The sequence below is a fragment of the Cryptomeria japonica genome, chromosome 5, assembly GCF_030272615.1.
Source record: "Cryptomeria japonica chromosome 5, Sugi_1.0, whole genome shotgun sequence".
In the NCBI taxonomy this organism is placed as follows: Eukaryota; Viridiplantae; Streptophyta; class Pinopsida; order Cupressales; family Cupressaceae; genus Cryptomeria; species Cryptomeria japonica.
This window is the reverse complement of record NC_081409.1, coordinates 837,481,412-837,506,851: the sequence shown is the minus strand read 5'-3', so window position 1 is coordinate 837,506,851 and position 25,440 is coordinate 837,481,412. Positions and strand designations below refer to the sequence as shown.

The 25,440-nt window shown below is 36.7% G+C and overlaps 2 protein-coding genes across 3 annotated transcripts; both read right to left on the bottom strand.

Moving 5' to 3' along the window:
• Positions 1-7,454: 7,454 nt before the first annotated feature.
• LOC131052671 (LRR receptor-like serine/threonine-protein kinase FLS2) lies at positions 7,455-11,307 on the bottom strand. Of its 2 annotated transcripts, XM_057987245.2 has the most exons (3): positions 8,609-11,307; positions 8,254-8,519; positions 7,455-8,169 (listed from the first exon to the last, which is right to left on the bottom strand). In XM_057987245.2, the coding sequence occupies exon 1, from the start codon at positions 11,187-11,189 to the stop codon at positions 9,111-9,113; it is 2,079 nt and encodes a 692-aa protein (XP_057843228.2). In that variant the 5' UTR covers positions 11,190-11,307; the 3' UTR covers positions 7,455-8,169; positions 8,254-8,519; positions 8,609-9,110. The 2 variants fall into 2 exon arrangements, with proteins under 2 accessions (XP_057843228.2, XP_057843227.2); XM_057987244.2 differs by having other exon boundaries at positions 8,254-11,307.
• LOC131052703 (putative leucine-rich repeat receptor-like serine/threonine-protein kinase At2g24130) lies at positions 7,733-9,049 on the bottom strand. Its single transcript, XM_057987284.1, has 2 exons — positions 8,254-9,049; positions 7,733-8,169 (listed from the first exon to the last, which is right to left on the bottom strand). Exons 1-2 carry the CDS (start codon positions 9,047-9,049, stop codon positions 7,733-7,735), a joined length of 1,233 nt encoding a protein of 410 aa, XP_057843267.1.
• Positions 11,308-25,440: the final 14,133 nt, after the last annotated feature.

Sequence of the window (25,440 nt, the reverse complement as noted above, 5' to 3'; positions counted from 1 at the left end):
GCTTTGTAAGCTATCGGGTCCTCTATTGACATAATTGGGTATCTCAACACCGAGTTATTCATCCTAATGAGAATATCATAGTCATGAGGCTTCGGGGCAATGAGCTCCTCGTTGATATTGACCACCACCCTCTCTAATTCACCAAGCAGTTCCTTCTTGAAGACCTTTTTATAGAGTTTGGTAACCACATTCCTGACATTCTCAAAATGCACAGCCACTGGCAAGAACATTGCAACAATGTCTGAATTGGCTCTAGTGCAGTCTTCATTCATAATATAGTCATTCCCAAGAGTTTTCAAAACCACCCTGATGACTAGAGGGTTCCGATGGACTAGGATGCCTTTCAATCTCTCCTTCTTAACTTCTCCTACGAAAGCCATTTGCCGCTTGAGCCCTATTAGTCTTAGCGGCATATCCATCAGAGCTTTTTGAAAAAACATATAAGCCAAAACCAAGGCAAAACATACTTAAGTAGAGCTGAAATTAAATGTATCTTGAGATACAACTCATCTTACCATAGAGGGATGATAGATACTGAAGGGTGACAGAGATCAGAGGGTCAAGATATGATGAAAGAAATCTCCACGATCACAATAATTATTACCACCGCCTTTATACGAATGAGCTAATAAGCAATTGCTTGCAAAATGCAGAAAGGGGGTCACATCAACATCATAAGAATGCCATCAAGTTGGTGCTAATCGAGGGGAGTTACTGATAAGAGATACCTGAAAAAGGAATCAGCTGCCTCTAAAAAATGGCTAAAAGCCATAGGTAAATATGATCTAAATCGTTGCTAAAAATAGAATAATAAAGTAGATAAAGCTAACTCTTGAAGCAACATAATCTCTTATTCCTATTAGTATACACTATATCTATATGAATATTAATACATATACATCCATGCACATATATATATATATATATATATATATATATATATATAAAATTGTATACATGCATGTCTATATAAATATGCATATCCATATATACATATGCATATTAATAGACATAAAATCTTATAAGGCTCTAAGAGATGATCTCAAGAAGATGTATGAAAATAAGCTTCCCACAAAAATACCAGAGAGCCAGAAAATAAAAACTGAGAGCTAAGAGACAGGCTTACTAAATTCTTCGATCTCGGATTAGCCTCCTAAGGGAACAGAGCAGAGACTCTCCTCCTTCCCAAGGCCACCCAAGATGACCAAGGCCATAGGGATGGAGTAACCCAATTGGCTGAAGCAAAGGGGAGGACCCCCTCCTAATTGATGAACTGCCCATCAGCTCCAACATTAGCTAATTCATCCGCTCTGGAGTTTCCTTCTCTATAAATATGATTGAAGGTCATTTTATTGAAATATTTAAGGAGACTAAGAGCTCTAGACAAGAGTGCATTCAGCTTCCAATCAGACAGAGAACCTTTCCTAAGGCCATTGATAATAATGGCTGAGTCTCCTTCAATGGCCAGTTTGTGGATACCTCTATTTTGGCAAAGAAGGAGACCTTCAATTAGGGCTAAGATTTCAGCCTTGTTGGATTCAAGCCCTATGGATTTTGCTACCCTAGCCAATTCCCTCCCACCCTTATCATGTAGACAACATCCAATGCCTGCAGGAACTGGATTCCCACGGGAAGCACCATCAAAGTTTAGTTTAACCCAACCCTTTTTAGGGGCTCTCCACTTGCAGGCCTTTCTCAGCTCCTGATTGTTAGAGTTGCCAATTCCAATAAAGGGAGGGATCCTCAAACCAAACCACCTCCCCCTCATCTTCTTAACCCAATAGGTCATCTCTGAGAGATTACTAGGAATTTTAGAGGCTCTACTATTTAAATTCTCCACTATTGAGGCTTCTATTTTATTCACCAAAAGGGTCCACTCCATCTGCTCCTTGAAGAGTCCCTTATTGTGTTCCTTCCAGAGTTCCCAAATAACCAAAGAGGGGGATAGGTTCCAAATTCCCCCCATAAAGGGAATTCTTAAAAAGGATTGGCCATGCCTGAAACATCCCAAGGATGGTATTGGAAACGTAAGAGGACCACCCTAATTTGTTGCACAACCACAACCAACACTTAGAGGCATAATTTCAATTGAAAAGGATGTGGTCTTTGTCTTCTTCAACCTCTTCGCACAAGGGACATCTGCTAGGGCCTGCATAGCCCATATTTCTAAATATATTTGGTGTTAAAATATTATTCAAGAGAGCTAACCATGAGAACAATCATGCCTTTGGTAGATAAATCTTGTCCCAACACAAGGCTACAGGGACAGAGGTGGAAGAGGAAAGTTGCTAACTCAGGAGGAGATTATAACCATCTTTTGAGGTATATTCTCCCAATTTCGACCCGTCCTAGACAAGAGTATCTATCCCTAAGTTAAAGGTGACCATCTTTTCTTCAGGATGTCTTGAAGCAACAATTTCTCCCCGACAGGGATGTTTACCTGATCAAGGGATCTCCAAGACTAACCCTTAGCTAAGTCCCACTCATAAGACATGATGTAGTCCTTGACATACCTACCCCACACAAATTCAAGCACTACCCTTGACGAATCCAGGTTAACTTTTTGCTAAAGGACTGGAAAACCTCCCCAAGAGTCCAACCAGAAGAGGGCTTTATCCCCCTTTCCCAGATTCCATGATAATCTATCTAAGATGATTTTCCTATAGTCCAGCATAAAGTTCCATATACGTGAACCTCTCGGAGGGGAGGAATCCTTGAAGAGGCTCATCTGGTCCCTACCATGGAGATATTTATGATAGAGGATTTGGACCCACTTAAGATGAGGAGATCTGAACATTCTCCATACTAATTTGGCCCCTAACGCCCTACTCTGGACCTTAATGTCCTTAATCCCAATACCCCCTGCCAACTTAGGCATACAAATCTTGTCCCAAGCCATTAGGGAGATCCGTTTCTTCTCTTCTGCCCCTTGCCAAAAGAAAGATCTTAGATGTCTGTTTAGTACTTCCTTTTTGGACTGGGGTAGGTTGAAACATGAAAGTTGGTAGATAGGCATAGCAGCCATAACTATTTTAACTAGAGTAGCTATGCCTGCAGAGGATAGCCACTTACCCTTCTAGGTTGCTACCCTACTTTTAATCTTTTCTACTACTCCATCCCACAAATTAGATGACCCAAAGCCCTTATACAAGGGAAAGCCTAGATACTTATAGGGGAGGCTTCCTAGATTGAAATTCAGAATGCCACAGATGTCTTTTTGTATACTAAACTTAGTGTTGAAAAAGAAGACTTCCGATTTAGCCGGATTGATTTCCTGACTTGAAGCCTTTGAGTAAGAGTCCAAGATTATATTAAAAGCCTGAGCCTCACCTAGATCACTAAGCCCATATAGCATAGTGTCATCCAAAAATTGTTGATGCGTTAAAGGGTCAAGGTTGCTGGTGATTCTAATTCCCGTCACCTGACTATTCTCCCTGGCCCTAGGAATCGATCTCCCGAAGGATTCAACCATAATGATGAAGAGAAAGGGGGATAGAGGATCTCCCTGCCTCAAACCCTTAGAGGAACTAAAAAATCCTTCAGGAGTGCCATTAACCAGTACTGAGAATTTAGGCGTAGAGATACATTCAAAAATCAAATTAATCCAGATAGGGGGGAATCCAAAAGCTTCTAAGCATCTTCATAGAAATCTCCAATTCACCTTGTTATATGTTTTCCTAACGTCAAGATTTAAGAGCATACTAGGATTGTCGTTCTTCTGGACAGAGAGGATAGCCTCCTAAGCTATAATAACCCCATCATAAATAGATCTTCCAAGAACAAATCCTATCTGTTCCTCACTAATCAACAAGGGAAGGAGTTTCTGAAGCCTATTAGCTAGAGTTTTAGAAAAAAGTTTATAGATAGTATTGCACAAGGTGATGGGTCGAAACTCATCAAAACGTTTGGGTTTATCCTTTTTAGGGATAAGGACCAAAAAAGTATTATTAATTTCTTTGAGGATATTACCTGAGTTCCTCATTCCTTCCAGAGTTGTCGTTACTTCCACACCTAAGAAGGGCCAACATTTTTGAAAGAAGCTTGTCGAAAAGCCATCCGGCCCCGGGGATTTGTCTGGGCTTATCTGCATAAGAGTTGCTTCTACTTCTGCTAAAGAAAATTTAGCAGTAAGAAAGTCAGTTTGGTCCTTAATCAGAAGCTTTAGGGCCTCATCCATCCCATGTCTCATCACTTTCTTATTTACTTCTACCAACTCATCTTCCACTTGGGCTTTATTGTCAGAAATATTTTCCAATGAATGAGATTTTGCTTAATAATCTTATGTTTGTTAACATTCTTGAAGATCCCAGACCCAAAGACCTTGGCCGCATTCCACCACTCCTTTAGAAGTTCGAGAATGTTATCGTCCTTCAACCACATATTCTCGAATTTAAAAGGGCATCATTTTGGACCAACCTCACCTTGAATGTCAAGTTGAATAGGAAAGTGATCCAATCCTGAGAAAGGTAGAATAGAGGCATCCAAGGTATAGGGAAAGTTGATGAGACTACCCAAAACAAAGAATCTATCGAGTTTCTCTGTAATGTTACTAAACCCTAACCTACAATTATTCCAAGTAAAGGCTTCCTTAACCATATTAATCTCACTCATGCCACTACGACGGATCCAATCTGCAAAGTCAAGAGAAGCACAAGCATTTATACCTAAGCCTCCTTGCTTCTCATGATGATGAAAAGTTGCATTAAAGTCCCCACCTAGGATACATATCTGATTAAGGGTTTTTGTGAAATTCTCAATTTCCTCCCATACTCTTTTTTTATCCTCATTAAGGATAGGCCTATACACGTTAATAATGACAAAATCTAGTCTGTTTTTGAGGCTAGTTAGCCTCCCACTCATCCAATTGTTGTGAGATTCCATAAATGAAAAAAAGATATTGCGTGGATCCCAGATTTTAGCAATTCCTCCAGAGGCCCCATTGGCTGGGGCCCCTGTAATCTGTCTAAAGCCTAATCTCTTGCCGAAGGAGACCAAATCTTTGTTCCCTAATTTAGTCTCCTGTAACAGAGCTAATTCTTGACTAAAAGAGAATAGACATCGCTTGACTAACCTCTGTTTGTTAGGGGCATTTAAACCCCTAACATTCCATGAAACAACTTTCTTGATGCCCTAGGAAGGACCTTCCCCTTCCCTGCATGAAACATGTCTATGAGTTTAACCCGACCTTCCGCTGTTCCATCATTGACTCTTAGCTCTGATAAGGATTTCCTACCTCTCTTTTTGCAGGACTTGGCACAATCCAGAGTATATTTATCATCTGCCCAGAGTTCAATGCCTAAGGTTTCATTTTCCTTGTTATCTAAGTCTAGAAAAAGTTCCTCCATGTCAGAGACAACAGGGGGGGGAGAGGGCTAAAATTAACTTACTAAGCATTTTTTTCTAAAGCTCAAGTTTGTCCTTATCTATTATTCCATCCAATAATTTGTCCATGATTTCCTCAATAACTGAGTCACATAGATAGTTAATAGTGCAGTTAACCTCTTCCTCTTTGTGGGCTAGATCCTTCTCTTGATCAACCCTTTCCACAATATTTTCTTCTTCCTTCAGATGTGGAGAACCATTAAAGTTGCTTCTATCATCCAATCTAGTAGCCTGATCCGAGGAAAGAGGAAGAGCTTCCCTCTCCCTACCCATTCCATCTTTAAAAGTCGAAGAAAGATTACCCTTCTTGACAAAGGGTATCACTAGATTAGTAGGCATACCTGGCTTATCCAATGGAGATTCCACAAGGGGGCAAGGAGAGAGGGGATCAATTGATCATCCCTACTCTGGTCTGCTATAAATTCCCCCTCTTCTATCTCCTCAGGTTGCCTAGGTGGCAAGGAAAGTTCCCTAATCACAAACCCTCCTTGCTCCAAATTCAAACTAATGTCTACCATAGGATTCTTGCTAGATCTAGATTGAGAAGAGGGGAATTCTGGGGTCAATGCAGGAGCAAGGTCTAAGTCCAGAACTCCTTTGTAAAATTTAGGGTAGATAAGGAAAGACAACATCCCTGATTTAATTTCAATAGGTTTTAAAGTTTTAACACTAATATCCATGTTAATTATCATTACACAGTTCAAGTATTTCCTATTCTTATCACTAAGCTCTACAAATTTACCCAAGTGATTACCTATTTTCTTAATAATTTCGGTGTCCATTAATTCTACTGGTAAGTTAGGGATTAAAATTGGTCTATCTACCTTAAGAGTTTTCAAATTGTTAGGGTTAAAATCCAAATGCCAATCTAAAAACTAAAATCAAAACCTTTGAAAGTTGGAGATTTACCTGTTAAGAATTCTTCCTTATGTCTTGAATTTCCGCAATCAATATACATAAAGCCTTCTGTCAAGATAGCTATACTTACTATCCATGTGAAGGAAGACATAAACTAGTCTGCAATAAGCTCTGACGGAATTCCAAGACCCTGCCATCTAGCAAAAACCCCAAAAACTTTACAAGACTGTTGAATCCTCTTTACCAAGTTATCATTAATCTCTAAAATATTTGCCACATCTGAATTAGGGTTCCTATTTATAACCGGCTTGGTCGTTGAGGGTTTAGGAGGCATCACAACTATCTTGCCCTTGTCCTCAAAAGCCCTAGGTTGGATATCAACCGGTCTTCTGTGATTATTATTTCTTCTTCTTCTAACATTATTGGAGTGAGAGCTAACCCGGGGTACTCGTTTTATGAAACCTTCCTCAAGATTCTGCAACTGATAAAACCTATTGGAGATGGCTGACTTAGTATTTCCTTGGCATCGGTTATTGCCATTCACAACCTTCAGAGAGTTTTTCATAGCTGCCCTGTGAGACCTCCTAGGTTTCACCACTTGCCATTCCAACTGCTCCTGAGGCAGGGGAGCCTTGATTCCCAGATTGCAAACCCAGAGCGTATATTTGGTTTGCTCGAAAAACCACTTCTGTTGGGCCAAGTCTGGCGCCTTCCGCAGAGGAATTTGTGATGGAAAATTCACTCAATATTTTCGCTGCATTTTCGCTCTTTTTCCTATGATGTTTAATTATTTTATTTTTATTAATTATACCAAAATTATTTAATTAAAAAAATTAATTATTATATTCAAATTAAACATGTTTAACTTAAAACTAATATTAATTATATAACCTCTTAATTTAATGTAAATAGAGTAGTGACATTTTATAAAGACCAAAATATAAAAGGTTTTTTCATAAAAATAAAGATATAATCAGGAACTATTTAAGTCAAAAAAGGAAGTAAACAACACTTTTTAACTGTCTAACACCTGAAATCCATTTTAATAGAGAATTAAATTATATCTAATTATAGATCTAAATTTTGAATTAATTATGCAAGTAGCTCCGTGAGCCTATCATTTATTCAACCATTCTTGTTCATGCTTTCTTCTCTCTGGTCATGAATACAAACATTCTTGATATGACGTAAATTGGTCTCATGCTTTTGAGGTTGCAGACTACTGAATATTCAGGAACGAAAGGAAAACAATTCTTCAATGTTTCACATTATGAGAGAAAGTACTGTAAATAAGACAATATATTAACACAGTTTGCATCGTATTGACAACATCATACTTTCTCAAACTAATGTAATGAAAACACATGAATTGGAACAACTTACAAGCTCACAGAACTAGAATTTAACTTAGGTGGAATTGACAGGGGAGAAGACAAAAGTTGAAAGCATCAAACATAACGGACTAAAACATCATAATGGAAGTTATAAACATCTAAAATGTAGAACTTTGACTGTCAGATGGCAATGTTCCTGTGGGGTTGGTATTGTCCAGGAGTTCTGATATGGTAGCTGTTAAATTGGAAACAGCTGCACCTCCCATTAAAGATGTCTTCAGGCTCTCCAAGGCTTTGGCTACATCTCTCATGGAAGGTCGTTCTCTTGGTGATTCACTACTGCAAAGCAAACCAACATTAATGAATGAAATAAGACATTTATCGTCCTCCATGTTTTCATTCATATCTCTCAATAGCTCTCCATCAACAATTTCTGCCAGTCTGTTTGAAAAAGCTGATCTCACCCACTTGTGCAAGCTCATGTCTCCCACAAACATGTCATCACTTGGCCTCTTCCTTGTAACCATCTCTAATATCAGAACTCCGAAACTATAAACATCTCCCTTTGTAGAAACACTCCCACCCAGTCCATACTCTGCAATGAATTTTATTCATTAAATTCTTGAAAAGCTAATAAAGAAGAGGATAATGCAAATAGAAAGAAAACTCAAAAAATTACCTGGAGCAATATATCCAATAGATCCTTTGAGCGCAAATGTCGTTGAACTCAATGAATCTATGGAATTTGAAGTAGTTAATCGGGATATACCAAAATCAGTGACAAGGGCTGTCATGTTGGCATCCAAGAGCACATTGCTAGGTTTTAAATCACAGTGCACAATTTGTAGAGGACAATCATGATGTAAGTATTCCATACCATGAGCTACGTCTACAGAAATGCTCAGAAACTCACTCAATCCCAATTTACAAAAGCCTTCATCATCCCTGTCAGGGTGCAAATGTTTTTCCAAGCTCCCATTACATGCAAATTCAAGAACCAAACCTTTGGAGTCAGGGTAGGAAAATGCACTTACGATTTTGATGAGGTTACGGTGCCGAATCCTCCCTAAGAATTCACACTCTCTCTTGAAACTCTTAAGAGATTCTTCATTTTGCAAATTGAGAGTTTTGATGGCAATTATCTTACCATTCCTCGAGATGCCTTTGTAGACAGATCCAAAGTTACCCACTCCGAGCAAGTTTGACTCATCAAATCCAGATGTTGCAATGACAAGATCTTGATAGGAAAATTTTTGATAGGTAAGCCTTGGAAAAATAAAGCTCGAGGGATGGACCAGTTGATCTGAAAGTTTAGGCCTCCATAGAATTCCTATAATGAAGCAGCATAATACAAATGCAATGGTCCCAACAACAGATAAGACTATTTTTTTGAGCATGGAATGTTTCTCTCGGGTCTGATATGGGCATGGAGGCAATGAATAGTTCTTTGGGCCACATAGGCCATGGTTTTTCATAAGCAATATTACAACACTTCTATTTGGAAACAATCCGTCTTCTGGAATCTGCCCTGACAAATTATTGAAAGAAAGATCCATTTCTTGGAGATTTTTTTAATGTGGAGAGTGAACCTGGTATTGGACCTTCAAAGCCGTTGTGGGACAGATTTAGGCTCTCTAATGCTATGCAGTTTCCTAGAGAATTTGGAATGACCCCACTAAGTTTATTTCCAGATATATCTATGGCTTGAGCCATTATAATTTTACTCATCTCCTTTGGCAGTGACCCTTCCAGAGAATTCCATGAAAGATTGAGGTAGAATGCCAGGTCTTTAAGGCTAGCAATGACTTCACGGGGTATCCTTCCCCTTAGTTTATTGTATGATAAATCAAGGAGCTCTAACTTTTGACATCCCTCCAAACTAACAGGGATATTCCCTGATAACTTGTTGTAGTGAAGATAAAGATATCTTAGCTGCTGGGAGCTACAAAGAGAATCTGGTATTTTTCCAGATAACTGGTTGTAACTAAGATCTAAGAGCCCGAGACGTTGCAACTGACCTATCTCACTTGGAATGCTTCCTTCTAATTCGTTCCCACCCAAAGACAATCTTTCTAACTCACGGAATCTTTTAAATCCAGATGGAATATTGCCGCTGAAAAGATTATACCCTAAATCTAAAAAAGTTAAGTTTGTCAGATTGACAATCTGTTGTGGTATGCTTCCGCTTATCATGCCGTCTTGCAAACCCAAGTAATAGAGATTGGAAGACAGTTGGCCTATGGATGGGGGCAATATACCTGTGAAATGACTACCTCCAATATCTATTATTTGCAAGTGGGAGCAGTTTGTGAGAGCAGTGAGAAAGGCCAATGTGTTACTGCTGTCACTAACAAGTTGATTGGTGTGTAGTCTAAGTCGACTAAGAAGGTTCAATCTACCCAGCTCCATTGGAACAGTACCACCTAGTTCGTTTTTATTTAAAAAAAGTACTTCGAGACGGGAACAATTTCCCAAGGAGTTTGGTATGTTACCACTAAGCTGATTTCCCCATAAACTAAGGTATACCAAATTGGAGAGCTTGGTACCAATTTCCCAAGGAATATGTCCACCTATCTGGTTTTGACATAAATCTAAGCAATTCAAGTTTGAGAGATTTGTTAAAGAGCTGGGAATGGTGCCGGATAAGTTATTTGCAAAAAAGGAAAGATTCTCAAGGTGAGTGAGCATGCCCAATTCAGGAGGAATGGAGCCTTCGAGATGGTTTTCTCCCAACGTGAGATAAGTCAAGGTGGACAGATTGCCTAAAGAACTAGGAATGGGGCCGTACAGCTCATTTCCGTCCAAACTCAATTCAACTATGGAAGACAGGTTTGCTAAAGAGCTAGGAATGGTACCCGTGAGACTGTTAAATTCCAAGTAGAGGATGTTCAAACTTGTGAGAAGACTCAGCTCAGGCGGAATACTGCCATTCAGTTGGTTATAGAAGAGTGACAGAAAATACAAACTGCGGCAAGCGGAGAGAACGGGCGGAATGGTTCCTTGCAATTGATTGTATCCCAGCCGAAGTATCCGTAGATGTGGCAGTTGGCCGAGTTGGCGTGGAATGGTTCCTTGTAATGTGTTATTGCCCAACCACAGTGCCCGTAGATTTAGGAGTTGGCCGAATTGAGGTGGAATGGTACCAGCAAGGAAATTATCGAAGAGATATAGGGATCGAAGAGACGAGAGGTTCCCTAGTTCAGGAGAAATGGTTCCTTGTAATTGATTGCCGTTCAGCCAGAGTATCCGTAGATTTGGGAGTTGGCCGAGTTGGGGTGGAATGGTACCAGTGAGGTTATTTTGGGAAAGATCAAGGGATCGAAGAGAGGAGAGATTTCTCAGAACAGGAGAGATGGTGCCGTCTAAACTCATTTGGTTTAAATTGATGGCACGGACGGAGTGAGAATTAGAATGACAAGTAACACCAGTCCAGTTGCAGAAGTGGTGAAGGGGGCTCCAGTCGGGCAGAGAAGTGCCGTTTATGGAAACGGCGGCTTTGAATCGCAAGAGCAATTGCTGCTGCTGCTGATGATGAGACAGAGTATTGAGAGGAGGAGGATGAGCGTTGATTAAAAATATGGAAAGCATTAAAGGTAACAACAAAAGAGCAGCCATGGTAGAGCAAACTTCTGGGAGGCAGGAGACACAGAGAAGCCAATTGAATTGAATAGAATAGAATAGTTTGAGAATGGAGGAGAAATAAATAGAATGAGTGTCTATATATTACTGTGAGGAACGCCGTTCCATTTCTATTGATCTTAAAATGTAATGAAACAACAGATGGTGGGGATTGTGGAGGAACGAAAGAAGCGGCTTCTGAAGTTTTCCGGTCACACACGTTCCGTAAGTGGATTTTACAAAATGTTGTTTGGAATTTTCTTTTGCGCGTGGAAACAATACTCATTGTCTTTATCAGCGTGGAATTCGGGTAGCCTGCGGACGAATCAGAGGCTTGGAGAGCCTTATATTTCTGATTTTAATAAGAATGAATGGACCACTACAAAAAAATTAAATGCGCACTGCAAAACATAGCACATTACGAATCTTTCGGATTGTTAAACACGGTTAAAAACTAGCATATATATCTTAAAAACTAGCATATATATCTTAAAATTTAATTTAAGATTGTTAAACACAATTAAAAACTAGCATATATATCTTAAATTTTAATTTAATCTATATAAAATACACCAAGAGATATCCTTCTCGAGGCGCCTATTTGACTTTAGGATATAAAATTGATTAAAAATATGTGCCTCAAGAAGGATATCTCTCTGCGTATTTTATATAGATTAAATTAAAATTTAAGGTAATTTAAGGTATATATGCTAGTCGCAGTGGCATATATGAAATTTTATAAATCTATTTAGACTGTTTTCAATAATATATATGTGTTGCAAGATTAAAAAAAATACTAAAATTTAAGATACATTAAACTTTATTTAATGGCAAGTATTATGGTTATGGTTAGTGTTAGGGTTAAGGTTAGTGTTATGGTCGGGGATAATGTTTACATCATGGTTCGGGTTAGGGTTATGATAATGGTTAGGGTTAGCATCAACGTTAGGGTTTGGTTTTGGTTTAGGATTATGGTTAGCATTAGGGTTATGATTACGGTTTAATATTAGGGTTAAATTTATGGTTAGGGTTAGAATTTAGTGTTAGTGTTCCAATTATGTTTAGGGTTTACATCAAAGTAAGGTTAGGGTGAGCATAATTACAGTTAGGGTTAGAGTTAGAATTATAACTGGGGGTATGGTTAGGATTAGGATTTGGTTTATGGTTATGTTTTAGATCAAAGTTAAGGTTAGTATTATGGTCAGGGTTAAGGTTTACATCATGGTTAGGGTTAGGGTTTAAGGTTAGGATTATGATAATGGTTAGTGTGTATATCATGGTTAGGGTTTGGTTTTGGTTTAGGATTATGGTTAGGGTTAGGGTTTATGATTATGGTTAGGGTTAGGGTTTAGCGTTAAGGTTAAGTTTATGATTAGGGTATAGTGTAAGGGTTACAATTACGTTTAGGGTCTACATCAAGGTTAGGATTAGAATTAGGGTTATGATTCAATTATATTAAGGTTAGGATTAGAATTAGGGTTATGATTCAATTATATTAAGGTTAGGGTTGAATTAGTATTAAATTTCAATTAGAATCAGGGTTTCGCCTAGATTAAGGTTAGGAATAGGATTCAAGTTCAATTTGGGTTAGGGTTAAGTTCAGGGAAGGATTATTGTTATGGTTGGGGTTTATGATTATGGTTAGGTCAGTGTTATGGTTATGGTTATGGTTTGGGGTTAAGATTAGGTTTAGGATTATGGTTAGGGTCAAAGTTAGGATTATGGATAGGGTTAGGATTTACATCATAGTTAGGGTTAGGGTTAAGGTTAGGGTTAGGGTTAGGGTCATGATTAACATCGTGGTTAGGGTTAGGTTTAGGCTTATGGTTAGGATTTAAATCATACTTAGGGTTAGGGTGAGGATTATGGTTGGAGTTAGGGTTTAAGATTAAGGTTAGGGTTTAAGGTTAGAATTAGAATTATGGATAGGATTTACTCTTAGGATTAGGGATAGGTTTCAAGTTATGGTTAGGGTTAGGGTAACATTTAGGATTGGGTTTTATGATTAGGGATAAGGATTATTGTTAGCGTTAGGGTTTATGGTTATGGTTAGGTTAGGGTTAAGGTCTAGAGTTATGGTTAGGGTTATGGTTTACATCATGGTTGGTGTTGGAGTTAGGGTTAGGTTTATGGTTAGGCATAGTGTACAATTATGGTTAGGATTATGGCTAGGTTCGGGTTTACATCACGGATAGGGTTAGGGTTAGTGTTAGGATTAATATTAGTGTTTATATCATGGTTATGGTCAGGGTTAGGGTTATTGCTTGGGCTAGGGTTTAGGGTTTCAATTATAGTTAAGTTTAAGGTTGTAATTATGGTTATGGTTATTGTTAGGGTTAGGGTTTACAACATGGTTAGGATTAGGGTTTACATCATGGTTAGAATTATGGATAGGGTTAGGGTATACATCATGGTTAGGATTAGGTTTAGGGTTATTTTTAGGGAAATAGCTATCAAGCCCTTAGGATGCACCAAGATATTAACACTCTTCATATATTATTAATACATTGTAATAGATGATTGGTGCATCCTAAGGGTTGTAGAGTCATTCCCTATTTTTAGGTTTAGGGTTTTGGTGTATGATTAGGCTAGGTTAGGGCTATTATTAGGGTAATGGTTTAGAGTTGTAGTTAGGACTATGGTAAAGGTGTGGTTTACATCATGGTTAGGGTTAGGGTTAGGGTTAACGTTGGTATTATAGTTAGGGTTATTGTTTACATCATTGTTAGGGTTAGGGTTAAAGATTAGTGTTAGGATTAATGTTAGTATTTGTACCATGGTTAGGGTTAGGTTTCTAGGATTAGCATTATGGTTAGGATTTACACCATGATTAGGGTTATTGTTAGGATTATGGATAGGGTAGGGCCTAGGATTATGGTTAGGTTTAGGGTTCAAATCATGGTTAGGGTTAGGGTTAGGGTTATGGTTTGGGATAGGGTTTAGGATTAGGATTAAGATTACGATGATAGTTAGGGTTTACATCATTGTTAGGATTAGGTTTAGTTTAGGATTTGGGTTACAGTTAGGTTTAAGGTTATAATTGTATGGTTATTGTTAGTGTAGACACCTAAAATTGTCCTATCTAATTAAATAAATATTTTTATTTATTTAATTATTTTATCCTAAGTCTTCTATTAATTAAATAAATCTTTATTTATTTAATTCATTCATTTATACTCTTCTATCCTTTTTCCTCATTTAAATAAATACTTTTATTTATTTAAATTGTCATTTTCTTAAATTAAATAAATACTTTTATTTATTTAATTGATCCCATTTCCTCTACTGATTAAATAAATCTTTATTTATTTAATTAATTCATTAGCCTTTTCTACCCATGACACATGTCATTCATCTCTTAATTCCTATACTACCTGCCCTCTTATTATTTTCTTATTTCTTCTACCTACCCTCTAATCTTAGCCAACCATTTATCTTTTACACATCTTAATCTTATCCCTCAATTTCTTATAGTGTCTTCTATATAAGGAGATGCTTCCTTCATTATCAACCCTCAACTACACTTTCAAACTTTCATATGCGATCAAGCCTACTTGCAACCACATTTCCGTTCTTTGTTGAGCTCTTGTGCACACATAAAATATGAGAGCAAATATATCAAGCAAGATCAATGGAGATAGGAAGAATGGAGATTCGAACCCTATTGGACATGTGATGGTATAATCTTTGTGATTTTGTTGATTTGCATTGTCTTAAGTAATCTCCATATGTTATGGTGGATCTTTGTTGTTGTTAGGCTAGGGTTTTGTGATGAACAGGGAGAACCACTAGGATAGAGTGTCATATGATAGATATAAGCACTACAATAAAAAAAAAGAAACACTTTGTGATGAACATGGAGTACTACTAGGATTGACACAATTGATTTGCTTGCTGTAGAAGGACCTACTCTTGTCGTTTTTGCATTTAACATCTTTTGTTGCAGATTTTATGTTTTTGAAGTTGAAGATTTAACATTTTCCGACAATATTTTGACTTTTCACGTCTGCGTCTTTTGGAACCGCGTTTTTGTTTTTCTGTCGCATTTGTGTTTTCGACAATATTTACGTTTTTTCTAGATTACAGAATCACGTCTGTGTTGTTGAACCGTATTTGTGATCATTTTAACCGCGTCTGTGTCTCAGAATTGCGCCTGTGTTTGGGAACCGCATCTGTGGGGTTTATAGTCGCGTCTGTGTTACAAAATCGCATTTGTGTGGCAGAATCATGTCTGTGTGGAATATAATTGTGTCTATGTTTGGTTTTGCAGTTTTTCAATTTTTGTTTCATCATTCTGGGTTTCATTTCATCATTTTTGATTTCAGATCTGGTTTATTCAAGCTAATATCTTATGATCTAGCTAACAAACTGGTGCAACTTGTCTTTGAAGTGAATCGCATTGTCGAAGGCCCCTATTTCACAAAGTCTTTTGGATCTAAAATTTGCCTAACTTGTTTGCTTGCAAGAAGGGGTAATCATTTGAAACAACCCAAACTACTAACAAATCTTTGTTGCAGGATCTTGGCAAGGGTTTTCTTTTGATTTTCATTGTGTGCCTTGTTTTCATAGATTAGAAAACACTTCAATTGGTGCACTAAAATTGAACCAGTGTCTTTTGTGTCTTGAGCAATAGGCTCTTTTGTGTTTATTTTTAAAGGGCTTACCTCCCTGTGTGGTCATTAAGACTACTAGTGAGGAGGGAACGATTCAAGTGGTAGTGAGGACAACCCACCTCTTCCAAACCAGTATAAATAATTATATCCATGGTGAAAGCCATGGGTAATGTGTGCTGATTAGTCCATACCAACACTATGTCTCCCCATAAAACCGTTTGATCAAATTTATTTGATCAATAGTAGGGCATAACCTATACTCGCTGGGAGCCTTCTGTATTTACAGAGCTGAAAGTGCCACATGTATGGCCACACAAGCGGATGCCCTTACTAGCACCTTTCTTTTTTAGAAAGTTAAAGTCCTTCTAGTTGCTGGGGTAGGAGGTCGGACCTCTGGAGTGGCCCACACACATACGGTTCTTAGTAGAGTTACAAAGTTCACCACGAGGAGTTTTCACGGGGACTAGTGCTTGGCTTCCCTATAGAAGTGAGTGTCGAGGGTGGAGCCAGTGGGGTCAAGCATCTAAGTATCCTCTTTGAATAGCTTAGCCTTGAGGGAAACCCCATGTGGGATCAACAACTATTGTCCTGGCCAACCATAAAAATTGTGCTTGTCTTCTTTTAAACATTCAAACATTCAAGATCAGACATAAAAACATTGTGTCTTTTGTGTCTTCAAGTGTATGCAAAACATTTTTACATCAAACAACACACTTTTCTTTGAGTCATTTTGAGTCCAAACACTTGCAAACATTGAGTCCTCATCAATATTATGTCCTCTTGTCATGAAAAATGGTCAGAAATTCAGATTTGGTCACAACAAACAACTTCACAAATTGAAAAAATTGTACTCAAATTCTAGAAACGCGTCCATGTCTGACAAAAACACGTCTGTGTTATCATACCAAATTGCATTCACAAAATTCTCAGAAACACGTATGTGCAGTATCTAGTCAAGTCTGTATTGGGTAACTGCATCTATGAAGTATACAGACACATCTGTGTTCAATATTGGGAAAATTTACAGTCCACCAAACAAGAGCAATCAGTTTCAAAATTCTTGAGCTTCCTAGGTTATTTCTCCGGGTTTTCATCTATAATTCATCCTATTTCTAGGTCTCACAAAGTTCATCATTTCTTTACACCTTGCATTACATTCACATTTGTCTAAACTTGAGTCAAAAGGTCACTTGCTTGTCCTCATCTTTCTTTGTGAACACAATACATACAACAACATTTTGCTAAGTGGTCCCTCATCAAGGTCTATCACCTTTGGGTCTCATTTGGTCCTACTTGGAGTCAAGATCAACTTACCTTATCAAGAGATCTATCATCTCTTTGGAAGTCACACCTACTCTACTACATACATACTTGGTCTTACACTTTGGACATTGCAAGTACACCTCAGATTCATTTACATTCCACTCAACTCTTGGTCTTCCATACTCTTTCCATTTTCATCTAGTCTCACACATCTTGGTCAAGACCTTGTTCATGGTAGAAACTTGTTCCCAAAAATCTAGGAGAGAAGCTAAAGAGGCTCAAGAGTCCGCAAACATGAGTGGCTATGAGTATGACAACGATATCTTTTTCAATTATGATCATACCACATTACCTGACATGGACATTTATAGAAACATTCAAAATGTTGAGAACATGGATAATACAAACAAAAATGATGCACAAAATGACAATGTTGATAATATTTCAGTACATTTAGCAAAAGTGGAAGACTATATCATGGATCCCCATTTTAATAGATTGGTTGAAGAGATCATGGGAAGAGATAGACAATATTTCCTGCAAGTGATTGCAAAAAGTGGAGCTAAGATACCTTATGATTTTGACATGTCCCAAATAGTGGAAAATCGACTTGCTCAAGAAAGTCAACTCAACATGGATCAAAGGAGACCTAGTAGTGGAGGTAATAGAGGACCATGTTTTGTGCTCGAGTCACCATCATCCTTGTTTCAAAAACCTGAGGTCCCAACTACACATGGTCAAGCTTATGATACTCACGAAAGAACATCTCATGAACAACTTCGTCTACATAGACCTTTATGGAAATCTTATGCAGATAAATAGACTCAATCCCATACTAATGCTAAGGACCAACCTCAAAAGCAATTGGATATTTAGAGGCATGCTCAAAATTTGGACCCAAGGAAACCCCGTGTCAAATTTGGGGGCAACACACATGAAAAAACTCATGATATGCCTTATGACCCTATATCAAGTGGTCCCTACATGCATTATCCTTATAGACCTCCTTTGTATGAACATGTGTACGATCAATACCATCCATATATGCAGTATCCTCCTCCTCCACTCGGTGGCTTATGCATGGTATATGGTCCAAGAAGTCGGTCTCCACCCAAAAACAATTTGGAACAGTAGATAAAGGACTTACAAAAGAAGATGGAGGACATCAATACACCAAAACCAACTTACACAATGAGAGATATATGTCCCTATCCATTTGATAAAAGCATTCCAATGCCTCCATTTCCTACACATTTCGTAACACCAAAGTTTGATAAGTACAAAGGCAAAGGGGATCCTAATGCACATATAAGGCAATTTTTCACAGCTTGCATTGAGGTAGCAATAGAAGAAACATACTTGATGAGATTCTTCCCACAAAGCTTAGGTGAACAAGCTATGGAATGGTTCTCCCAACTTCCACCTGGAATTAAGTCATGGGGTGACTTAGCAGAGGCATTTAGCCAACATTTCTCATATAACATAGAGACAGATATATTAGTTACCACTTTGTACAACACCAAACAGAACGATGGGGAGTCATTTTCATCATTCTTACAAAGATGGAGGATTTTAGCCAGTAGATGCTCTTGTGAAATTCCACAAAAACAAATGGTAGAGATGTTTACACAGAATGTCAACAGAGAAATTGGTTATGACTTGAGGAAAGCTTGTTTGTCCACTTTCAAGGACGTCATTGAGAAAGGCTTAGCGACAGAGAAGGTTTTAATTGAGCAAGGAATCATCAAGATATTCAAAGAAAATCAAGAGGATTTTAAAGGAAAGGACAAGCCACGATTTTGGAACAAGAACAAGAACACATTAAATGATGGCGTTGTTAATGCTAACACAGTGAGACCAAAAATCATTCTTTCAGGATCAAGTTCTTCTACAAACAACCAAGTAAATACTCAAGCAACTTCAAAACCATGAAGGAAATACACCCCATTGGGAGAACCACTTGAGTTAGCTTTTAGGAAGCTAGTGGCAAACAAGCTAATAACAATACAAGATAATCCTCCATATGAACCAAAAGTCAAACCAAATTGGTGGAATGACAATGAGTACTATGAATATCACAAGAGCAAGGGACATAAAATAGGAAATTGCCATCGCTTGAAGAACATTATACAAGATCTTATTGATAGAGGTGATATTGAGATCGAAGGACATACATCCAATCAAGAACATGAGATGTTTAAGGAACCATTCCCTAAACATGACAAGGGAAAATCCAAAGCCACAGATGAGCAAGCCAACTATACCAAAGTGTCCTATAACTATGATTCAACTGTTAATCACATTTCGATGGACAACTATGTTTCTACTATTATCATAAAGGACAAAACGCTTGAAAGTTCTACCCAAAGACCCAAAGTTGTCTTGAAAGGCATTGGACCATCTTCTGAATCTACCTCCGAATGCAATGTCACAACTCGTCGAGGTAAGGTCACCCTGCAAGGTGCTGCAACTAAAACCACCGCTTCCTCAGCAGCCAAACTTGAGTACAACGTAGTAGAACAGTTAGGGAAGATGCCCGCGCTTATCTCCATCCTTGAGCTTTTACACATATCCCCTGCACATAAAGCCATCCTTGATAAAACTTTGAGAGAAACCTCTATCCCCACTGATCTGAACGTGGACCAGTTTCAAGCCATGGTGGGATACCTTTCCGTTCCACATTCCCTTACATTCACCGAAGCTGACGACACATCCATAAGCCAACCGCATAGTACACCTTTACACATTGAAGCCTTCCTACACAAAAACCAAATAAAACAAGTCCTGATAGATGGAGGAGCTGGTCTCAATATATGTACTTTGAACACAATAATACAATTGGGATATTCTGATAAAGCTGTGAATACATTTCAGTACGTTCAGCCAGAGTATCCGTAGATTTGGGAGTTGGCCGAGTTGGGGCGGAATGGTACCAGTGAGGTTATTTTGGGAAAGATCAAGGGATCGAAGAGAGGAGAGATTCCCGAGCACAGGAGAGATGGTGCCATCTAAACTCATTAGGGTTAAATTGATGGCACGGACGGAGTGAGAATTAGAATGACAAGTAACACCAGTCCAATTGCAGAAGTGGTGGAGGGGGCTCCAGTCGGGCAGAGAAGTGCCGTTTATGGAATCGGCGGCTTTGAATAGCAAGAGCAATTGCTGCTGCTGCTGATGATGAGACAGAGTATTGAGAGGAGGAGGATGAGCGTTGATTAAAAATATGGAAAGCATTAAAGGTAACAACAAAAGAGCAGCCATGGTACAGCAAGCTACTGGGAGGCAGGAGACACAGAGAAGCCAATTGAATTGAATAGAATAGAATAGTTTGAGAATGGAGGAGAAATAAATAGAATGAGTGTCTATATATTACTGTGAGGAACGCCGTGTAATACACTTCCATTTCTATTGATTTTATAAAATTAATTTGAGTTGAATTGAATAAAATTAATTTGAATCTTTCACATGGAAGCTGAAGGAGTCGACGTCCCCTAAGCGAGCATATAGTTATGCCACGCGATTATCTAATTTACAGCTCTCTAAAATATTGTTTAATAAAATATTATTTTATTTTCTAGAAATTATGTATTTATTAATAAATTTTCAATCGCAATACAGATGGTTTTTGATATTTAAATAAAGTTTATGTTAATTTACATTATTTGAAAACAAATACTTTTATAAAATAATTTTTAATAAAAAATATTTATTATTTTTTGTAGAGTGAGATTTAAAAAATTATTATTATGAAACATAGTTAGATATACCTTATCGAAGGAAGGATGGATTAAAGCTATCTTTAAAGGTAACCTTGGCCCTTTTGGAGCAAGTTGTGTATTAGGAGAGTGATAACACAACATTGTGGCTATTGAATTCATGAAGCTAAGTGAGGGAAATACCAATGAAATTGAACCTTCAACAAGCTAAGGAACCTTGTGCTTTCCTTGAATTCATAAGTTTTCAAAGCTTGCAAAATATTAAAATTTTCTCTCTTTTCTTACACTCAAGGTTTACAAACTCATGAACCTTGTGACAAATAGAACCGTATCACACTTTCACACTTTTTGTAAACCTATAGACCTTGTAGGAAAAAAAAAAAAACTAGCCAACCTTAAACTCATTTCCCATGATTAGCATGTTGACTTCTAAATTTTTAGGGTTTGAGCAACTTCATTGATAAACATCAAATTTCTTAATTTCTATACCTTAGCCCATAAAAAATGGGGAATGTATAATATTACCTCCAATTTCAGAGTGATCATAATGTCTTAATACACATGAATACATGATAACTAGGTAATAATTTACATAATATATTTAATTGGGGTACCATATTATGAATCAAAAGAACAACATTCAAGGGAGTTTCAAAATGTTTACCTTGTGAAAAACATTTGGAATAAAATCCTAGGGATTTTCAATGTTGGTGTCATCATGTTTCACTTCAAGACCATCAACAACTACATTAATAGTTGAACCGTTTGACTTTGTGACCATTAAATAAAACTAAATTCCTCAAGGATGAAAAAACCCAGAAGAATTTCATAATAAATGTAGGAGATAAAAATATCTCACACTATTATAAGGGAATGTAAACAAAGATGATCTAATGAGAGGAATAAGTATAAGAGAAAGAGAATACACATAAAAAAATAGGTAGTCTAAAACACTATTGTCTATCCAAGGAGCATAATGCATTCTAATTAGACTATTTTTTGTATTTATTAATTAAATTAAAAATTATAATAGAGTTGTTTGAGTGTACTCTACTCTAAAACAACTTATTTTCCAACTCTTAAGTATGATATTTACAAAAAAATCAAATATAAAACATGTAAATTATAAATTGACCAAGAAAGTTATTGTGAATCTATTTTAATTAGAATGGACTAAATGATGAATGAATCTATTTTCTTGAAAAGAACCACCACTATTATGATCCTAGCTAGTGTTTGTAATTATATCATTATGTACAATTATTGTTGTCATGTGGGTTGTGGAAAATGTAATGGGACAACTAACAGTGGGGAATGACGGAGGACTGAAAGAAGTGAGGTCATACACGTCCTGTACAGGCCTAGAAATTGATGGTGTATATAGCCATTTTTACTCTTTTAGACTGTATATGACAGCCAACAAAATTATTGGACCGTATTCATTGACATTTTTTTTTAAACCATATATATATGACATTTCAAATTATTAATAAACCGTAAAAAATTAAGATAGGTAATGTATACTATATAGTATTATAATTTATAATATTGATATATATTATTTCAAAATATTAATTATAAAATATAAACTTATTTAGAATATTTTTAATTGATAGGATATAATTTTTTTTAATTTTATAATATTTTAATATGAATTTTTAGTTTCTATTTTCTTATATGAATTTATAAACTTAGTCAATTTATTTACTTTTAAATAATTATAATAAGATTACAATAAATATCTTTATTTATTTAATTATTTAACCCTAATTCTTCTATTAATTAAATAAATCTTTATTTATTTAATTAATTCATTTATCCTCTTCTAGCCTTATTTCTCATTTAAATAACTGCATTTATTTATTTAAATTACCCTTTTCCCAAATTAAATAAATACTTTTATTTATTTAATTAATCCCACTTGTTCTATTAATTAAATAAATCTTTTTAATTAATTCATTAACCTTTTCTACCTATGACACATGTCATTCATCTCTTAATTCATACACTACCTACCCTCTTATTATTTTATTATATCCTCTACCTACCCTCTAATCTTAGCCGACCATTTATCTTTTACACCTCTCAATCTTATCCCTCCATTTCATATAGTGTCTTCTATATAAGGAGATGCTTCCTTCATTATCAAATCCTAACTACCTAATCAATTGACAACTCGAATATGCTTTCAAACTTTCATATGCGATCAAGCCTACTTGCAACCACATTTCCGTTCTTTGTTGAGCTCTTGTGCACATATAAAATCTGAGAGCGAATATATCAAGCAAGATCAATGGAGATAGGAAGAATGGAGATCCAGCCCCTATTAGACATGTGATGGTATAATCTTTGTGATTTCATTTGATTTGCATTGTCTTAAGTAATCTTCATATGTTATGGTGAATCTTTGTTGTTGTTAGGCTAGGGTTTTGTGGTTGAATTCATTTAGTCTTTCAATATTGTTGTTTCCACTTTTCACCATATACATTTTGGCACCCCCCGTGGGACATGGATTTTTGTTAGATCTGTGTTTTTTTTGTAGGTTTTCCTAACCATATATTGCTGTTTTGTAAAACAATTTGGCGAATAACCTTGTGCAACTAGGGTTTTGGACACAAAATCAAGATCTTGGAGAGATTCGATCATATCTCACAAACGGCTTGGAAATTTTGCACCAAATTTTTTTTTTCAGGTTGAAGATAGTATCAAGAGCGCTCAAAGAAAAAATCATATCTATTGGAGTATATTTTAATTTTCTATGAATTTTTTATGAGTTTTCATAAAAAATTAATTTTGAGAGAAAATGAGCGAATTTTTTGGATTTTCTTACATTTTTGGAAATATCTCATAATTATACACAGGATTTGTTCTTTGTGATTTTAATTTTGATGCAAAATATTTCCTAAAAAATCAGATCTTTAAAAATTAGGGTTTTTCATTATTTTGATCAAATCTCACAAAAGGCTTTGAATTTTGCCATCAAATTTGTTTTGCAGGTCAAGAACATTCTGAAAGATTGGCAGTAACAAATTCAGAGTTTTTGGAGCATATTTTAATTTTATATGAATTTTTTATGTATTTTCATGAAAAATTAATTTTGAGAGCCAATTAGCGAATTTTCTATATTTTCTTATATTTTTGGAAAGCTCTCTAATTTATACATAGACTTTGTTTTTTTTTTATTTTAAATTTGATGCAAAATAATTCCTCAAAAATTGAATCTTTGAAAATTAGGGTTTTGCATTATTTTATTCATATCTCACAAACTGCTTGGATTTGTTATAGGAATTGTTTTATGTAGGTTTGGAAGACCATCAGGACTGTCCAGTAAAAATTTCAGAATTTTTTGGATCAATTTTGCATTTTATATGAATTTTTTGTGATTTTTCATAAAAAATTAATTTTTGGAGTAAATTAGCAAATTTTTTGGATTTTCTTACATTTCTGGAAATCTCTTGAAATTTTACAGTTGGTCTTTTTTTATGATGAATTAGATCTTTGAATTGGTCAACAAAACGCATTGTTGAAGGCCCCTATTTCACAAAGTCTTTTGGATCTAAAATTTACCTAACTTGTGTGCTTGCAGGAAGGGGTGATCATTTGAAACAATCCAAACTACTAAAAAATATTTATTGCAAGACCTTGAACCAGTGTCTTTTGTGTCTTGGGTAATAGACTCTTTTTTTTTCATCTTTAGAGGGCCTGTCTCCCCATGTGGTCATTAGGACTACTAGTGAGGAGAGAACGACCCAAGTGGTAGCGAGGAAAACCCACCTCTTCCAAACCACTATAAACAACTATATTCATAGTGAAAACTATGGATAACGTGTGCTGATTAGTTCATACTGACACTATGTCTCCCCATAAACCCGTTTGATCAAATTTATTTGATCAGTTGTAGGGCGTAACCCCTACCGGTTGGGAGCCTTCTATATTTACAGAGCTAAAAGTGCTGCATGTATGGTCACACAAGTGGATGTCCTTACTAGCACCTTTTTGTTTTAGAAGCCAAAATCCTTCTAGTTGTTGGGGCAGGAGGTCAGACCTCTGGAGCGGCCCACACACATACGATTCTTAGTAGAGATACAAAGTTCACCATGAGGAGTTTTCGTGGGGAGTGATGCTTGGCTACCCTGAGAAGTGAGTGCCGAGGGTGGAGCCAATGGGGTCAAGCATCTAAGTGTCCACTCTGAATAGTGTAGCCTCGTGTGGGAATCAACAACTATTGTCCTGGCCAACCATAGGAATTGTGCTTGACTTATTTTAAACAATCAAATATTCAAGACCAAACATCAAAACATTGTGTCTTTTGTGTCTTCAAGTGTATGTAAAACAATTTTACATCAAACAACACACTTTTTATTTGAGTCATTTTGAGTCTAAACACTTGCAAACATTGAGTCCTCATCAACATTGTGTCCTCTTGTCATGGAAAACAATCAAACAAATTCAGATTTGGTCACAACAAACAACTTCACAAATTGGAAAAGTTTACAGTCCAGCAAATAAGAGCAATCAGTTTCAGCATTCTTGAGCTTCCTAGGCTATCTCTTCAGGTTTTCATCTAGAATTCAACCTGTCTTTGGGTCTCACAAAGTCTATCATTGCTTTACATCTTGCATTACATTCACATTTGTCTAAACTTGAGTCAAAAGG